Below are 18,005 nucleotides of genomic sequence, written 5' to 3'. Positions count from 1 at the left end.
GCTGCAAAAGCTCCTGCGTAGCAGGCAGGGCTGACTAAGCAGACTGCTCAGGCTGCCGTTTAGCAGGATGGGCCAAACAGGATGCCAAGCAAACTGCCCAGAGCCAGAGATGCAAACTAAGGGCAAACCGGCAGTACTTCTGGGGTTGAAAAGTCCAGCTCCTTATGAACCAAGTCCTGTGCCAAGTACTTCCCCTGGGGGCAAGAATCAGCCCTCAGTTCAACTGCACTTGTCGTAAGAGGCGACTAAACAGCCACCGGGTAGATGGGACTCGTCAGCCTGGGAAGGCGGCTCATCTGAGAGAAGGAAAACTCTGACCCCAAACCTCCACTGCCTTGTGGCTACATCCAGTTACAGAAAAGGCTTGAGGAGTCAACCTCGAGGCAAAATCCCTGAGGCAGTTCATGGCTGAACACAGTCACGTTCTGGCAACTCCTGCAACGCCGCTGGAACCAACCGTATTGGCCTCTGCCTTTCCACTGGACCATTTCAGCGATGTGGAGAGGGGGGATTTGCTGCATGGGTAACAGCCTATCCTCCATACCTACTTTACCCAGGCTTCGCACACTGGAGAGGACACTCTGTTCCAGAACCACTATTCAGAGTGCGATACCATAGTCTTCCGAGAGTGAAGGATGCCAACATGGACTGTGCCAAGGGCTTCCTTTGCCCAAAGTTGCAGGCGGAGCAACTGTGGCACAGTCAGTATGCACAGAACAGACTAGGAGTGTGCAATGGAGAATTCAAGTTCAAGCCTAGTTCAGGAACCCCCATGAATCCCCCCCACCCCAGTCAGCAAAGTCAGCCGCAGCTGGCTGGCAAGTGCTTTCAGTGCTTCATGTTGCCAACATTACAGTACCTCCTTTGTTCCACCTACCCCAGGGTCACAACAGTGGGGTGGAAGAGCTACTGTTAGCACGCCTGAAGGAGATGGGCTTTAGCTGAGCAGAAGCATAGAAAGAAAGAAAGACCTGCCTGAAACAGATTATCAAGTTACCAGCAAATGCTTGTCATTACAGTGGCTGCAGACTAGACAGAGGTGCATGATGGAGGGGTGATGTGGTGTGCACCTCCCTGCTCCAGTCCTGACACCACTCCTGCTACAGATCACAGGCTTTGCTCCTGCAGTCTAAAGAATTTGATCTTGGTCTTATGCCTGTGAAATTTCTCAGCCGTTCCCACATGACTGGCCACACACCTCAAGAGGCTGGCAATTGGAAGACCCACCCCGTTTCCAGATTCTGCTAACAGACACAGACCACAAACACATCCACCCACCATGAACCTGTCAGGAGAGTCTAGAAATAGCTATTTTGTGAGAGGCACAACAGACTGCCTCACTGTTCAAAATGGTGGAGGAAGAGAAGGAAAAAAGACAAGCGCAGAGAGAGATGCCATCATCAAAGTTTATGCTCATTTCTACTGGATACAAAGATACACAACAGATCTGCATATAGCCTATTCATACCACAGTTTAAAAAATATAGATCAGAAGGTTGTCTCAAAACAGCAGATGCAGAAACATTAGACCAAAGATGGTTGCTCAGTCACCCCTCCCCCAAGAGAAAAGAACTGTGGCCCCCGTTTACATTCTCTTGCCTTTTTCCACCACTCTGCTGGGTGGGGACGCTGTGATGCAGTAACCACCTCCACTGAGGGGTTCAGGAAAACCAAACCAATCCTCGCCCCCTAAAAAATAAAAATGGGGAAGGAGAGCTACCGACTTGAGCAAGAGGTTACATGTCGTACAAAAAGTATCCCAAATTCTGCATCCTGAAGCCTGGTTCTATCTCTCAACAGCGCTTTTCACAACAGGGTGTGCCTCCCTTTGGTTGCTTCCACATGCTTGACTCGCAACGGCTTACCCTGCAATGCAGACCTGGAGAGCAGACAGGCCCAGAAGTTAGAGCGAGGTTAAAAATGGGTCTGGCAGGATATCAAGTTTTCCAAATACACAGGAGCGGCAAAACATGTCGCAGCTGGTTTTAAAGACTAGAAAGCAGCACAAGCGAAAAAACCATGAACATTAAATATGGACCCCCTGACAGAGGAGAGTCCAGACTAAGGGAGCACTACTGCAGACTGGACGGGACACCGCCTTCTCGCCTCCATGGGGTCTTGGGAGAAGGCAGCCCATCCAGAGTGCTGGGGAGAGCAGGGTGTGGCGGTCCAGGCACTGCTGACAAGCTCCAGGCAGCAGCAGCAGGTCTGTGCCAGGCTGAAGTGCTGGACTTGTGCCTGGAAGGGGAGAGGAGGCTTCTTCACCCCAACCCTCGAGATCTGTCTCTGGCAGAGCACCAAGGTCCAGAGCACGGAATATGACACAGTAGGTGACAGCAACACAGAAACCGACATGCTCTCCCCACCTGGCAAGGCTTCCCCACACACAAACAGGTGCGTGGGGGCTCATGTGCAAAACAAGGAAGTACAACCTTTGGGTTAAATCTTTAATACATACACTTGTGCGTGTGTGCATAGAAGCAGAGAGGCAACTGTGAAGTCATAAGGCTACTGAGACACAGATTCTGGAAGTAGCAGAGTCCTGGAGAGGAGACCCCCCCCCAACCCACAGGCCTGCGGCCTCTGTATCTCTTGTTCCCATTAAACAAAACCACATTTATTTCATTCTCCCCTTTCCAGGAAAGGAAAAAAACCTGCAGGTTAAAAACCGAACAATCACCCACAGTGTGGCAAACTCCTGAGTCTCCTGTACTGGTTTGAAACCTCTGGGGCCAATTACAAAACACCACCCACACGCACACATTCGCCCTTCAGGAAGAATGAGAACAATTCCTCAGAGCCCTCTGGGGCTGGCCTTTTGCTTTAATTGTAGTGCGTGTAGCATAGCACCCACGGTGAGCTGCAGTGGCCAGCTGGACGCCACCAATGCGAGACGGGTGGGGATGGGGGGCAGGTCTTACCCATCCCCAGCCTTGACAAGGTCTTTTGGTGAAAACGGAAACGCACTCAGTCACATGACACGCAGGGACATGGATCAATCTATAGATTAGCTATATATAAAAGTGGGTATTGCCCTGCACAATGTCATGTCATATTTGTGCGTGTGTGTACTGGATATATGTATGTATATAAGGTCTTAGAAAAAGCAGAAGGAGGAAGAGCCTTCAACATGTAACTAGAGCATCTCGGAGTCCCAGGAGGACTGAGCTCTCACCCCCAGCCCTGGGGACAAGAAAGGGGACTGAACCAGTCTCTGAAGAAGCCTGCTGGCCGCCCTCCCTTCCTCCACCTTTACTCAGCAGAGTCAGCAGTGTCCTCAGTCTCCTCTTGAGGGGGTGCTCCTATGCTCAGTTCACCAAGGCTCTCCACAGGTCCTGTGCAGCACCCTGCCTGTCCCAAAGCAAGGCACACTTCTACTGGAGGGCCCTGCGGCCCCAGCTCTTCTGAACTGCCCTGGGGTTGGTCCTTGGGAGGTTCCAGAACTTCCCCACAGGCCACTGGTGGCGCCAGGGCATACAGGTCCTGCACCTTCTTGTTCAGGTCGTTCCGCTCTGTCTGCAGGGCCCGGCACAGTTTCTCCAGGCGCTGGATTTTCACCTGAAGCCCTTCTAGTTCTTTGTCCCTCAGGGTTTTCTGCAAGGAAATAATTTCAGGGCTAGGTTGTTTGCCTGCCAAGACAGCTGAAAAGAACCAACTACAGACAACCAAAAAGAAAGTTGGCAAGTTACTCTCCCATCTCCAGGGGAACTGTTTCTAGCCAGAAAAGCAGCTGCCAGTCAGTGGCTGAGAAACCAGTGCCTTGTGGGTCAACTCAAGCCCACAACTTCCACACAGGGGCCTGGGCCTAACCTCCCTAGAGCAAGAAGTACATGGGTGGCAGTGCCTGTGTGCCCCCAACTGAACAGGCCTCTGGCTTAGGGCCTCTGGCCCTAAGGAAAAGGCATCCCTTCTGGCAGTCTCTCCACCTGCCCAATACTTGGGGGGCAGGGACTGAGTGGTGGCTTGTAGGTACTTGGTCAGCAATAGCAAAAATCCAAAGTCTGTAGTGAATTCTAAATCAACTGGCAGAATGAAGTTTGTTATATGCCTAATAAAGGTTTGTTGTATGATGTTGTTGTTGTTGTAATGAAGTTTGCAAAAGCTGAACAGGCCACGCATTAGCAAAGCTGATTTTGTTGGCTAGAATTGGGGCTTTTGCAAAGATGTAAGTGTGTGAAGGGAACCCCTCAGGACTGAAAATCCCACCACAGACTGGGACGCACTGGATCCACCACCTCTTTTCAGTGTGATACTTCAGCAAAAGACTGCTCAGCATTGGCAAGCTCTCTATTGTTAAGGGGGACTAGTAACTTGCTCTAGACTTGCAAATATTGATTAGGTCCATCAGGACCAAGTGAAGGAAAAATAAAGATGCAGTGACAGCAAACCAGACTGTAAATACAATTTAGAATCTTGAGAGTTTCAGATTCTGTGAAAGAAACGCAAAGTTCCAGCCCCTCATCAGAAGGCACATGACGTGCACAAAGGGTGGAATTTAGGTGTATCTGCTTGTTGTGCCCCCTTCCCTCACAGCTTTGTTCTACTACAGGGTGCCACATTACCTCTTCTGCCATTTCTAAAAGGGCCTTGTTGCTGCTCTCCCAGCGGGACCTGTACATCGTGGTCTCCTTCTCCAGCTTCTTGATCTTCTTGGTCATCTACAAAGTTGGAAACAAAAAGACACATTGGCCTGGGCCAGCCAGCTACTACAGCACCTTAAAGGGTTTGCAGCCTGCCCTCCTTATGTGGATGCTGTAGTCAAGGACTGGCATAAGAACATAAGAACAGCCCCACTGGATCAGGCCATGGGCCCATCTAGTCCAGCTTCCTGTGTATCACAGCAGCCCAGCAAATGCCCCAGGGAGCACACCAGATAACAAGAGACCTCATCCTGGTGCCCTCCCTTGCATCTAGCATTCTGACATAACCCATTTCTAAAATGGGCGTTGCGTTGCGGCGTATGCTGATTGGGCTTGCAGAACATGGTAGCCATGCCTGACTTCTCCATCTTTCTCTTTTCTCCCCTCGCCCCCATCCTTTTGCAGTTCCAGGCAGATCTACTGAGTCTCTGGTGGACGTAATCTGCCTTGGTGGAACTGAGCAGAGTCTTTGTGTTTAGAGTGGATCCTCTCAGCTCTGGATTCTATTACCACATTACAACATCATGGGGGCGGGGAGAAGAGACAAACTTGGTGGTTGTACCTCTTTAAAGGGCATGAGGAGGGCATGTTGCTTGGCACCACACAGTAGATGCTTTGCATGAATGTCCGAACTTCATTCCTAGTTAAAGGGTTGCAGGAATGAGGACTATCTACATGACCAAGTTATTCCTTTGTCTAAAAGGCAGCTACGTATCTTCACAAGCAAGATGTGCCAAGCCTGAGTGAATCTGAAAAGGCTCCAAGAGGGCAGCAATGCCTCCAACCCTGTTGCAAAAGACCGGCACTGTGGGAGCCACAGGAAACCTGCCGAGTTTCTCCCCACAATTCTCCGCCATCATTTTTTCTCCCCTGCTCTTGGCTGTTCTCAGCAATACCATAAAAATGTGGCAGGAGGTCTGGGACATCAGCAGACACCGCAAGCAGCAAAGAGTGTGGCACAGATGATGTCCCCCCCGCCCCCATTCCCAAGGCAGCAGCCAACAGGCTCCAAAGAATTCAACTCTGCAGGGAGTTTCAGAGACACAGCAACCTCCATCCTCAGCACACAAGCAGCAGCTCCTGCCCTGGGCTAAACCATACCTTCTCCATTTCCTGCTTGAAGGTGGTGAAGACCTCACTGCTTTTGGAAAGCGTGTTCTGAAACTCTTCAAACTTCTCAGTATAAAGGGCCAGCTGGAAAGAGGAAGAAGAGATCAGGCAAGGTATCCCACTAAGTCTGGGTAAGAGAAAGGGGAATAGATTTTCCTCTTTCACTGGGCTGAATTGTCAGTGAAAGCACTGGAAGCTCGCATCTCCTTCCACCTCCTGGCCTGAGGGGAGCCAGGTAGCTGAAGCTGCTATACATATGACCTAAACAAGACTGCTCCCTTAGCCACACATCTGCTACTGTTGAGTGATCCTGCCGGCAGGCAGGGAAAGGCCTCCTTCCAGTAATGAGGGTTACTGGAAAATTTTGAATCAAAACGGTTCCTGGTCCTAAATCAACTGGTATCTAATCCACTGTGTTTGACTTGTATCTATTAAAGAAAGCTAAAACAACCACCCAGCAATTTTACATGCAGCACGTACAGCAAATTTAAACAAACCCAACAGCCAAAAACTTTTAATTCTCTGAAAGAACTTTCAGAATTCTCTGAAAATTCAAAAAAAAGGCCAAACTTTATTAACGAACTTGATGTGGTTAAATATGTTTGTTAAGGATTCACACACTCAGTTATTTTAATTGGAATACTTAAGATATAGGACAATTTCATTCTATGTATAATACTTAAGTCGCTTTAAGTTTTGAAAAAATTATATGAAAGTGTAGAAACGAATAACATACTAATAAATGCATTGTGCTCTGGGCTGTGCAGACATTATCTATGTATACATGCATGCTTTGGTCCTCTGAAAAAGATACATATCAGAAATATTATATTACAAATTAATTTTAGAAAATGATGTATTCTGAGAAGTGAATTTTTTCCTCAAAAAACACAGAGCAGAAAAATTTCTAGCAAGTTTGATTACTGAACCAGCCCCCCCCCCAAATACCACTGTCCCATCCCCTCCCCTTCTAAGAATTGAATTTTGTTCTTTTCACCAGACATGGAAACTGAGCCAGGGCCACAGTGGAAGGGGAGATGTGCTACTCTACCTGCTGCTTGAGATGCATCTCCTGTTGCTTCATCAGTTCACACATTCTCTGGGACTCCACAGCCTCTTTCAGCAGCTAGAAGGATTTGGAAGGAATAGCAAGGTTCTTAGTTATTAATTCATCAGCCCTGGAGACCAGGCAATCCAGACTCACTCTCTTCTCCCACACCAAGCAACATTCTGAGAACTATTCAGGAGATAAACAGAGCTGGATTCATCTTGGCTGCAGCAACATCAGCAACCCAATGGAGCAGACAAGACTTTCCAATCTGGGCTCCAATTCTATTCCTACAAGGTAGCATGGCATGGACATGGCAAGGCAGTCACAAGGACCACGATACCCAGAAACAGCAGCCCCCGACCTTTCCCCGCATCTTTTTTACAGATTTCAACAGGTTCGGTCCAAGTAGTCCAAAATATTCACAAACATGGCCACATCTTGCCCAAATATATTGTAGACAAACCTTCCCAACCTAGAAACTGCAAGTTCCTTCCCCATCTCCAGCTACAGGGCCCAGTCCCTACAACTCCAGAATCCATCCCAAAAGATTTCCAGAGTCCTCAGCAAGCTCCCTGAAGGTTTTGCAGAGCAAGGACACATGTGCTGTCTCAGGCAGCAGCCAGAATTGGGCTTCTGCAATCATGTAATGCAAGACTCACAAAATCCTTCTCTCGCTGGTGCCTTTCTTCAGCCTCCTTCAGCATCTCCTGGGCCTGCTGGAGTTTGGCGTCCACCAGCTGCTGCTGCAAATCCTTGTGTTTGAAGACCTTGTCAATGTGCTGCACAGGGAAAAAAACAAACAGGCTCTCAGACCACAGCAACTGCTGGAAAAACCTGGAAGTCACAAGCACTGCTCAGGACACAAGTATCAGACCATATTTCATAAATGACATTTGCAAAGGAAGTTGGTCTTCAGAGATGGATGTTGCTTCTCCCGAACTGGAAAGAGGCTGCAGTATTTTTCAGAATGTAAAGGCATTAACATTCATGCACAAGCACAGAACAGATCAGGGTGTTGCTGACATGCAAACATAGAAAACAAGCCATTTCTTAGGCTAACACTGCCTGGTTTTTACATGAAACATCCCAGCCAACTGGGAAAAATAAACTGACAAAAGGAAGAGAATCCCAGAAAATTAAAAGAGAGACAAACTAAGACACTAAATGAGAAGCCATAAAACACCAATTTTTACCGAATGCATCTCTACAGACACACCTCTTTCGTTCTTGTGCAATAATTAGGGCTGGGTGTTTGGGGGCACATCCATAACTGTGTAACACAAGTGCAGGATTTGATATCTGGCATACAACTTGGCACGTTCACAACTCATTGTCAGCCAGCAGATTGCCAACCCCCGGCCTACTAGAAGCTTCCATGGCAATTCTGCTGGGGGAATCAGAGCATTGCATCTGCTCAGTGACAAAGGCTCTGCAGATCTTCAGAGTGCCACTGCCCCGCCCCGGGCATTTCAGCCTCCCCAGCAAGGCCACTTGCCCCAACCCCCACCGTGGGCTGCCCACCTCCTCCCGTAGCTCGTACTGCTCAATCAGCTTCTTCAGCCGCTCAGCCAGCTCCATGTTCTCCTGGCGCAGCTTTGAGTTGCGCTCGTTGTGCTGCTCCATCTGTAGCTGGATGTCATTCAGCGTCACCTGGAAGTGGGATGTCACCTCCTTCCGCTTCTCCTCTTCCTCGCGGGCTCGCTGGACACCCTCCTCCTAGAGAGGCGAGATTCTCAAGGTCAGAGGAGCTGTCACAGTCCAGCAGCAGAGCCTACCTAGCTTGCCCAGCAAATGCCTCAGTCCTGATCCACCAGTCTTTGTCAGAAGGATCAAGGCACAAGGCTGGGAGAGCCCCTCACCGCCTGAGCCCTGCAGAACTGCTGCCAATTTGTTACTCAGCTGCTGTTTTACCCCCGAGGTCCAGTGGAGGAGAAGCCGTGCCCCCTGCTGCCAGTTTCTTTCCAGAGGCCATCAACATCAGACCTGCCTTGAAAACCAGCAGCCACCAGGAGAGCTGGAGTAAAGACTGGTACCACCTCATCCCTTCTCCCCTCTCCATCAGCTCTTGCTGCCACTCAGAGCTGCTGAAACGAGAGGCGGCGGCGGCAGCCAGGGCCATTCTTAAACCTGTGCCACCACTGCCACCCCCCTGGAATTGTCACCTGCTACCTGCTGCTTCCTGGTGGGCTTTTGCTTCAAGTCTAGGACAGCTGGAGCCATCTGTAGCCATAGCCAGAAACCCACCTATTTTGTTGCTTCTAGAGATGGATTAGGAACAAGTCAGTAAAAATGTGCAAGTCCTTTGTGCTAAACAGGGTCTTGTCACCTAGTACAAAACGTGAGCGAGAGAGACTTGGTGCTGACTGGCCCAAGTCCACCGGAGCAGCAACTCTGCCCTGACCCTGTTAGCTGCAGGGTCAGGTAGTCTGGCTTTGGCAAGGCAAGACAAAGGGCCAGGCAGGAACCAGCCAGCACCCTCTCCACACCCAGCTACGGGCCACGAGCACACAACTGACCACAGCCAAGGGAAAGTCCAACAGGGTTCTCTGGGATCTCCTGTCCTTGAACCAACTATCGGAGCAGTGGACACTGGAGCAGCTGGAACTCCGTCGAAGGAGCTGGTTGCTTTGAATCCAGGAAAACACGCCTTTCAGCACTGTCCACTGCCAACCACCCCTCTAGCTGTCCCTGGAAACGAACAAGGGACCTTCCTAGGCAGGATTTACACCCAACTCGGGGGCCTTGCCACAGTTAGTGGAAGTACACCTGCTCTGCCTGTTAAGTTCACCTCTTGGCAACCTCTTGCCTGCAGTGCTGGAGGGCCACTGCCAGACAGTGTGTCCACTGCAGTGATCCAGATGGACTAACAGGCAGACCCGGCAGAAGGCAGCCTCCTGGGTTAGCGTTCATCTAACCTTGGAAGAGGGGTATTGTTGAGCTCGACCTTTTGTCTCCACATCAGTGTTTCTGATCCACTAGGTGGGTCGTGAGCCAATTTCAGGTGGGCCCCATTCATTTCAGTGAGCATTTCATTTTTAATATATTAGATTTGATGCTACCATGATATGTGACTGCCTTTGGGGAAATGTTACACATCTGGACTTTGATATGCTTTAACAATGATAGTCAATGGGCCTTACTCCTGGTTAAGTGTGGATAGGACTGCAGCCTTTGGGATGTTTGGGGAATTTTTAAAAAACAGATCAGCAATGTTTGGGAGGCTTCTTTAATCTTATACTCATTGTTAGCTTTTAACTTATTTACTTAGATTTGATTTTGTCATATGGGTGTATTAAAAAATTTCCTGCTTCATGAAAACACTTCTGGTCATGACATCACTTCCAGGTTAATGACATCACTTCCGATGGGTCCTGACAGGACTATCATTCTGAAAAGTAGGCCCTGGTGCTAAAAAATTTGAGAACCACTGCTCTACATTATACCTTTCTTGGACAGAGAAAAATCCCTGGTGATCCCTGTCCCTCAGCTATATGCTCTCTTCCCCCCACTTGAAAAGGAGGGCAGAAGTCTCAAAGGCTCAGCAGCCTTTGAAGATAGATCAGGGAGCACCCTGTAGGTGGAGCTGCGATAACCGTGTGCTATGTTGGGCTCAGACTGGGGAAGGCAAATGGGCAGTGACGGGACTGCCAACCTGGCTCTGGGCATGTCCCACTTGCCTTGAGGGTGCGGTTGTGCCTCTGGAGCTCCCGGCACAGACTCTCCAGCTTGCTGCGTGCCAGGACGGCCTTGCTGTGCTCGCTCCGCAGGTGGTCCTTCTCCTGCACCAGCTGGGTCTGCTTCTTCTGCAGGATCTTCATCTGCTTCTGGGAGTTCCGATGCTCTTCGAGCTGGCAGAAGAAAGAGTAATACAGCGGCCATGAAGAGGTCAGTGGCCATGCTTGTCCTGAAGCCACAAACAGGATGGGGTTATGTGTTTGGGTACTCTCTCCATGGAGAAAAACTCAAACCAAAACACACAACTTCAAGGAGCAATCGAAAATAGAAGAGACCGTTGGAACAGCAATGAGCTTTCCTTCTCTTCAGGACATCTGGAGGGCAGGAGGTCTGGTCTAGAGGGTAGAGCCTCCATTTGCCTGAAGATTAACATCCACAAGGTCGCCAGTTCGAGGCCACCGGCACCGTGCGACCTTGAAGCAGCCGGCAAGCTGCAGCTGAGCTGTTCCATCTGCTCGGAGCGTGGGAGGATGGAGGCCAGAATGTTAAAACCAGATCGGAGTGTAACATCTTGAATGTGGTGGTTCTTGAAAGAGAGAACCTTCTTTCAATTTGTAAAAATCCCTGCGTGGATTTAATAAGCCTGCCTGTGTAAACCGCCTTGAATAAAGTCTTGAATAAAGACCAAGAAAGGCGGTATATAAATACTGTATATTATTATTATTATATTACATCTTAGGGCGCAATCCTAACCCCTTATGTCAGTACAGTACTTTCCAGCACTGGCATAGCTGTGCCAATGGGATGGGTGCTGCATCCTGCAGTTGGGTGTCACTCACAGAGGCCTCCTCAAAGTAAGGGAATGTTTGTTACCTTCCATCAGAGCTGCATTGACCTTATGTCAATGTACCCCTGCTAATTGGGTAAGAGGCACTTTTTCAAGTGGGTGCTCCTTTTTTAGCAGGGGGAGAGTAACTGGCCCACCTCACCCCAGCACTGTCTGTTCTAGTGGCAGTCTGCTGGTATTCATTTGCATCTTTTTAGATTGTGAGCCCTTTTGGGACAGGGAGCCATTTAGTTATTTGATTTTTTCTCTGTAAACCGCTTTGTGAACTTTTAGTTGAAAAGCGGTATATAAATACTGTTAATAATAATAATAATAATAATAATTATGTCAGTGCTGGAAAGCACTGACATAAAGGGGTTAGGATTGCGCCCTTAGAGGTGGTATCTCTGCTCATCAGACTCTTGAGATGGGATGGATCAGCCAGACTTCTTGTCAATAAGGGCAGGGGTGGCCCTTTCCCCGTGCAAGATGTGCTGTAGCTTGAGAAATTCATGCGCTCACCATGGGATCCCAGGGCAGTTTGCATGGGCCGTTCTGGTTTCCATCAACAGTACAGATGGCAAAAGAGAAAAGCACCATCTGCAGGGCCAGTTCAAGTGCACAAGTGATTCAGACAGCTGCTTGGGGTGACAGGGTTCAAACCTCGTGCAGTCCAACAGCTGTGTCCCCAGATCCTGAGAAGCAGGTCTTGGATTGTTCTCTACTTGGGCCAGCTCCATATATGGAACCCTGAGAATTAGAAGTTCCACTCTGGAGATGTGAAACAGGAAGTTTTCTGACCATTTCCTTCTGAGTTAACACCCCAAAGTACTATAAAACTTTGCTGTTTGGTCAGTTCTAGCTTTGAAACTAACCAAAGTTTCTGGCTTTGAAACTGTTACAACCCTCCCTGAACCACCAAGCCTTAAAGTCTCTCTCTCTCTCTCTCTCACTCACTCACTCACACACACCCCTCGGCCATCAGATTTCTTGGAAGAGGAGAATGGAACACTCTTAATTTCAGGAGTGTCCCTCCCCAGTTCTCTCCCACACTGTCGCCCCCACACGGACACCCTTCCCGCTTGCCTCGCCAGGAACTCACCAGCTCCGCGTACTTCTTGCAGAGAGCTGCAAGCTTCTCCTCAGATGTACTGAGAGTGTTGAGGGTCTGCATCAACAACGTGATCTCCTTGCCTGAAATACAAAAGGCAAAGCAGAGACACTTTCAGGTCTCAGTGGAATAGTTTCCATAGTCTAGAATCCGTCTTTTGCAGGGTGTGAATTGCATTTAGCATGGCTACTTGCAGGAATGGGGAGACCCCTCCACCTCCTCCTACTACCTGCACCTCTCACACACCTCTATAACTCTCCAAGAGAAGACCTTCTCAGGCCAGGGACAGTTCACATAACAGGTTTTACAGGTAAATACAGCCATGGGGCAAGAAATTCTCACAACTCTTCTATGATGACTTGTTCTTATAAGCATTGCAAGAGAAAGATAAATCAAGAGGGAAACCACTGTCAGGATTTTCCTGAGATTGTACCCGTTTCCTCATAAGCAAGCAATGCAGCCGATCCTTTGCCAAAAACGGGCTCCGAGATGGCGCAAACTGATCCCCGGAAGGTGCAATTCAAAAGGAAATGGAGGACACAGACCCAGAAGGGGTCTGCGGCATTTCCTCACATGGGATATTTGCCAATTGGCCTTGGAACTGGGGATTTAACCATTCCCCGTAAGCACCCCACGACCTGGGCCAATTCCACCCAGAACACTCCATGTGCAGAAGTCAGACCAGTGGCGGTTAAAAGGGCAGCATCACGAAAGGGCCCAACAGAGACCTATTCTGCAATCAGAGGACATCAGGTAGTGGCACCAAGAGAGATCCAAAGGCCCACACACACAGATTGCTTTATCAGGCACTTGTTCAGGGCAACTGTATTTAGGATCATGGCATGAACGGACGGGTCTAGGAAATGGGGGGAGACTAGCAGGTCATGACTAGCAGGGAAGAACCACCTACCCAGTCCCTTGGCCTTCTTTTTCTCCTGAGCTCGTTTCTGATCCCGCTCACTGCCCTCCTCATTAGTCCCTCTGGGGCCTTCTTTCTCCCCGTTTATCTCAGGGCAATTCTGCTCCTGCTCGCCATTCCTCGGGGACTCGCTCCGGCACTTTTCGGCCTCATCCAGCTCCACAGGTTCACTTTGCCCACTGTCCTCTCCGGGGCCTTCCTGGTTGGTGTCCATGCAATATGTGTTCAGAATGTCCTCCAGCTGCCTGCTCAGCTCCTCAGACACATCACAGCTGGCAGGCTGGTGCAGCTGGGATGCAGGCTTCTCCACAAGGAACACTGAGGGTAGAAGGTGGTGGCAGAAGCTTAACAGACTATTCAACACTAGGATGAAAAGGATCATAAACTAAGGGAGTTAAATCCAAAAGTTCCTGTGTGGAGAACAAGTGAGAAGGGAACAGGAGCACTGGTCCCTCTGTGGGACACAGCTGCACACCTTCCAGTTGAGCTCCAGGTAGTGCAGAGCTTGGCAAGCCAGAAGTTCAGTAATGATATCACTGCAAAGGTCCGGTGGCAGCAGCAGGACTCGTCACAATGCTACACAGCAGCAAAAGGAGTCCATGCACTGACACAGAAACCTTCAGAGAAGTGGTCTTCAACCTTTCACGTGTCATAATCCCAACAAATACAGTATGAGAACCTCCTGCAGATTCTGGGACCCGATCCACCCACCCGCCACCACCCACTCCCTGCCTTTCCAATTTCCCCCACCTTGTATCCAGCCTCAGCAGGACAGGCCTTAGGAGCTGCAGGGCAAGACAGCGAGAAGCGGCTGCGCAGGTTTATAGTAAGAACTCAGTTTTGATAAGGCAGCCCCATTACTGGACTGATGGAGGCCCTCTCTTGCATAGGACTTGAAAGGTTACCACGATCCCACAAATGAGGCTTCACAACCCATGGGTTGAAGAACACTGCCTCAGAGGAAACACAGGAGAGAGGGTTTTTTTTGTGTTCTTTTATGAGATCTAGAGGGATAGCTGGAGTTTGTTGCTTTTTGCTGCAACACACAAAACTGAAGTCCACAGCAGCTTACGCTGAAATGAACAGGCTAGTCTTTAAGTCTTTACAAGTCCCAGTGTTTCTTTTTACTTTAAAAAGAAATCCTCTTTGGATATATGAGCATTAGATGGGATATGGAGAACAGTTCCTGTGGGTATTGACAAGGCGTTCAAGGAGAAAGCTTTAAGCAACTTGGAGCCAATAGTAGAGGGCATTAACACAAATTCAAACAACATGACTAACACTCCCCACGATCACACATACCCTCTTTCTTGCTCACTGGGGCCTCAATGCTTCCCTCCACCAAAGGTTTTGAGTTGCACATTTCAGTTGGGTGTGGACATTCACTGCTTCCTGTGGACACAATGGGAGCCTCCGCCACTTCACCATCCTCCAGCCCCAGGACACTGATCAGTTTGGAAGGGCTTGCAGAAAGCAGGACAGCTTGGCTTTCCCCATCCTGATTCTTCATCTTACGTTCTCTTTAAAGCCACTTTCAGCAGTTTCTGATGGAACAAAGGTTGCCATTAATATAAGGCAAGCAACTGATTTTCAGCTGAAATCACTCCTCACAGCCAGGCAAGGAAGCTAAGCATCCAGAAGGAGAAGCACAAAAGCCAACACAGCCATGGAAACCCTTGTAACCCATTATGGTTACTCTTGTGCCAAGTCTAACACTTAGTTTAGTGGCACATTTCACCATTACAGAATTGGATACATCCTACCTTCTTGCAATAGACACGCTACTCCTACAGAACACCACAGTCTAAATGATCAGTCCTATCAACACACATGATGACCCACAGGCTCAAGGAAGTTGAACCCCTGGCTACTCCTCCTTACCCTTCTCTCCAGTAACAAAGATTCAGGCAACATTCTCATTCATTTATTAACAAATTTATTCATTTACAAATTTATACCCTGCTTCATTTCCCTCCTGGGCATTCAAATTGGCTCCAAAGTCTTTCAACTCATGCTCCAAAGACACCACTGCACCCTACCCAAGACCCTCCAGGTCTCTTCCTCAATTTTTTTCCCTAAGAAAAACAGGCTGCCCTTGCTTTTTTTTTTTTTTTTAAAGCTCCCCAACTTATTTGCATCCTTCTACCACATCCCAGACCACTTCCCCGGTCTTCGCAATGCAAACCAGTGATACACACAGCCTTCCAGTTCTTCCTCATTCCTGTCTACATTTTGCTTTTCCCCAGGCTCTGAGCCACAACTCCTGCTGTCCTTAGGCCACACACAATAAACTTAACATCAACCAAGTTCTCCACCAAGTCTCAATTCATTCACCATTCCATGCCATTTGGCAAGACACCCCCAAAGTCCCCATCCGAGGGCTAACTTCCTTCTACCCTTGTTACTCCCTCTGAATCAGTGTTTCTCAGACAGTGGGTCTGAGACCCACTAGGTGAATCATGAGCCAATTTCAAGTGGGTCCCCATTCATTTCAATCTATTTAATTTTTAATATATGAAACTTGTTACTACCATGGTATGTGATTGCATTTGGGGAAACAATACAGATCTGTACTTTAACAGTGTTTCTCAAACGAGACCATTTCAGGAGGGTCCCCATTCATTTCAGTATTTTATTTTTAATATATTAGACTTGATGCTCCCATGGCATTTGACTGCATTTGGGAACTGTTACAGATCGGTACTTTTAACAGGCTACTATGCATATGCTTTAACAATGATAGTAAATAGAACTTACTCCTGGGTAAGTATGGGTAGGATTGCAGCCTAGGATTGTTAAAAATTCTCCTGCTTGATGATGTCACTTCCGATCATGACATCACTTCTGGTAGGCCCTGACAGATTCTCATTCTAAAAAAGTGGGTCCTGGTGCTAAAAGTTTGAGAACCACTGCTTTAACAGGCTACTATGTATGTGCTTTTAACAATGATAGCCAATGGGGCTTACTCCCAGGGAAGTGTGGATAGGACTGCAGCCTATGGGATCTTTGGGGTTTTGTTTCTAAACAGATCAGCAACTGCTTGGGAGGGTTAGGAGGTTTCTTAAATAAATCTTTAAACTTATTGCAAACTTTTAATTTACTGAAGGGATTCAATTTTGTCATAAGAGGATGCTAACAATTTTCTTGCTTGATGATGTCACTTCTGGCCATGACGTCACTTACAGGTCAATGACATCACTTCTGGTGGGTCCCCACAGATTGTGATTCCAAGAAGTGGGTCCCAGTGCAGAAGTTTGAGAAGCACTGACCTGGCAAACACACCCCTCCCTGCCCCCCAACAGGCTCCTCACCCCCACTTCACTGCCTCTGCCCACAGAGACCCCCAAGTGCATCACAGGAGCCACCCCAGGACCCCCAACTCCTCCTGGGTTCTGGCTGCCCCCTTCACCACAGGCAGCCCCCCCGCCCAGGTTCTCCCCCTCCCTGCACGATGACGTCACCGACTGTGTCCTGATGTCACCCCCAGAGCTATGACGCGCCCACCGCGCTGGCCAAGCCGTCGCCGGAGCCCGACAGGGCGACTCGCCTCGGCCTCTTCCTCCGCCTCGGCCCGGGGCTGGTCTCCGCGCCCGCCTTCCTCGCCCTGCCCAGCGAAGGTTTAGCGGTTCCTAGAAAGCCTCAGCAGCGCTACAGGGAAGCAGCTCCGGCCTGAGTTGAAACTGCGCATGCGCCGCCAACCTCCGCCAGCCAATCAGCGGGAGGGACAGAGCGGGGCATTCTGGGAAGGCCGGTGGAAAAAGCGGCGCGCGAGGCGGGAGTCGAGACCGGACTACAACTCCCGGCATGCTCTCAGGAAGTAAAAACTACAATTCCCAGCACCGCCTTGGCGTCATTCAAACCCTGGTCACCTTTCCTCCAGCAAGGTGGGGAGGAGTCTCAGCTGTCCGCGCAGCGCCACCAGGCGACCAGGAGTGTCATCAGATTCTCCCTTCAGTTTTGTTGGCCTTTGTCTCTAACTGTAAGACCTTCGGGGCAGAGCCTGCCCTTGCTCTGTGGACAGCACCAGAGCATTAATTTCTGTTTACCTTTGATTAAATAAATAAATAATAATAGTAATAAGGGGCCAGGACTGCGCCCTCAGAGACACAGGACACGCCCCACCGTTTGGGGAGCAAGATCATAACTCCATCTGGACAGAAACTCAGATTTCAGAAGTGAACCCCCCCCCAACAGCATTTCCACCAAATTAGCAGGCTGGTGGCCTTAAAGAAGGCTGAAGGCCCAATCCTATGCATGTCTACTCAGAAGTAAGTCTCATCAGAGTCAATGGGGCTTACTCCCAGGAAAGTGTGGATAGGATTGGGCTGAGAGGGCGCAATCCTAACCCCTTTCCAGCACCAACATAAGGGCAATGCAGCTCTGAGGGAAGGGTACAAACATTCCTTTACTTTGAGGAGGCCTCCGTGAGTGACACCCAACTGCAGCACAAGTCCCATTGGCACAGCGATGCCAGTGCTGGAAAGCACTGACATAAGGGGTTAGGACTGCGCCCTAAGGTGTATAGAACAAGACATAAAGCATTATTGCTTATCAGAAGAATTTGTAGGGTCTTTATTGAAACAACACATTTTTACATTAGTATTTCCTTTCTGTGATTTTTGTATTTAACATGTACTGTACTTAAAAAAAATTACAAAAAAAATAAGACACAG

The 18,005-nt window shown here is 49.0% G+C and overlaps 1 protein-coding gene across 2 annotated transcripts; it reads right to left on the bottom strand.

The window, feature by feature from the left end:
• Positions 1-1,392: 1,392 nt before the first annotated feature.
• TXLNA (taxilin alpha) lies at positions 1,393-17,028 on the bottom strand. 2 transcript variants are annotated; one of them, XM_066638349.1, is made up of 11 exons: positions 16,880-17,028; positions 14,635-14,876; positions 13,324-13,650; positions 12,405-12,496; positions 10,479-10,649; positions 8,323-8,517; positions 7,461-7,580; positions 6,802-6,876; positions 5,742-5,834; positions 4,563-4,658; positions 1,393-3,594 (listed from the first exon to the last, which is right to left on the bottom strand). In XM_066638349.1, the coding sequence occupies exons 2-11, from the start codon at positions 14,840-14,842 to the stop codon at positions 3,253-3,255; spliced, it is 1,719 nt and encodes a 572-aa protein (XP_066494446.1). In that variant the 5' UTR covers positions 14,843-14,876; positions 16,880-17,028; the 3' UTR covers positions 1,393-3,252. The 2 variants fall into 2 exon arrangements, with proteins under 2 accessions (XP_066494446.1, XP_066494447.1); XM_066638350.1 differs by having other exon boundaries at positions 16,794-16,881.
• Positions 17,029-18,005: the final 977 nt, after the last annotated feature.

Source organism: Tiliqua scincoides, chromosome 10 (genome assembly GCF_035046505.1).
Source record: "Tiliqua scincoides isolate rTilSci1 chromosome 10, rTilSci1.hap2, whole genome shotgun sequence".
NCBI lineage: Eukaryota > Metazoa > Chordata > Lepidosauria > Squamata > Scincidae > Tiliqua > Tiliqua scincoides.
This window is presented reverse-complemented; position numbering and strand designations above follow the sequence as displayed.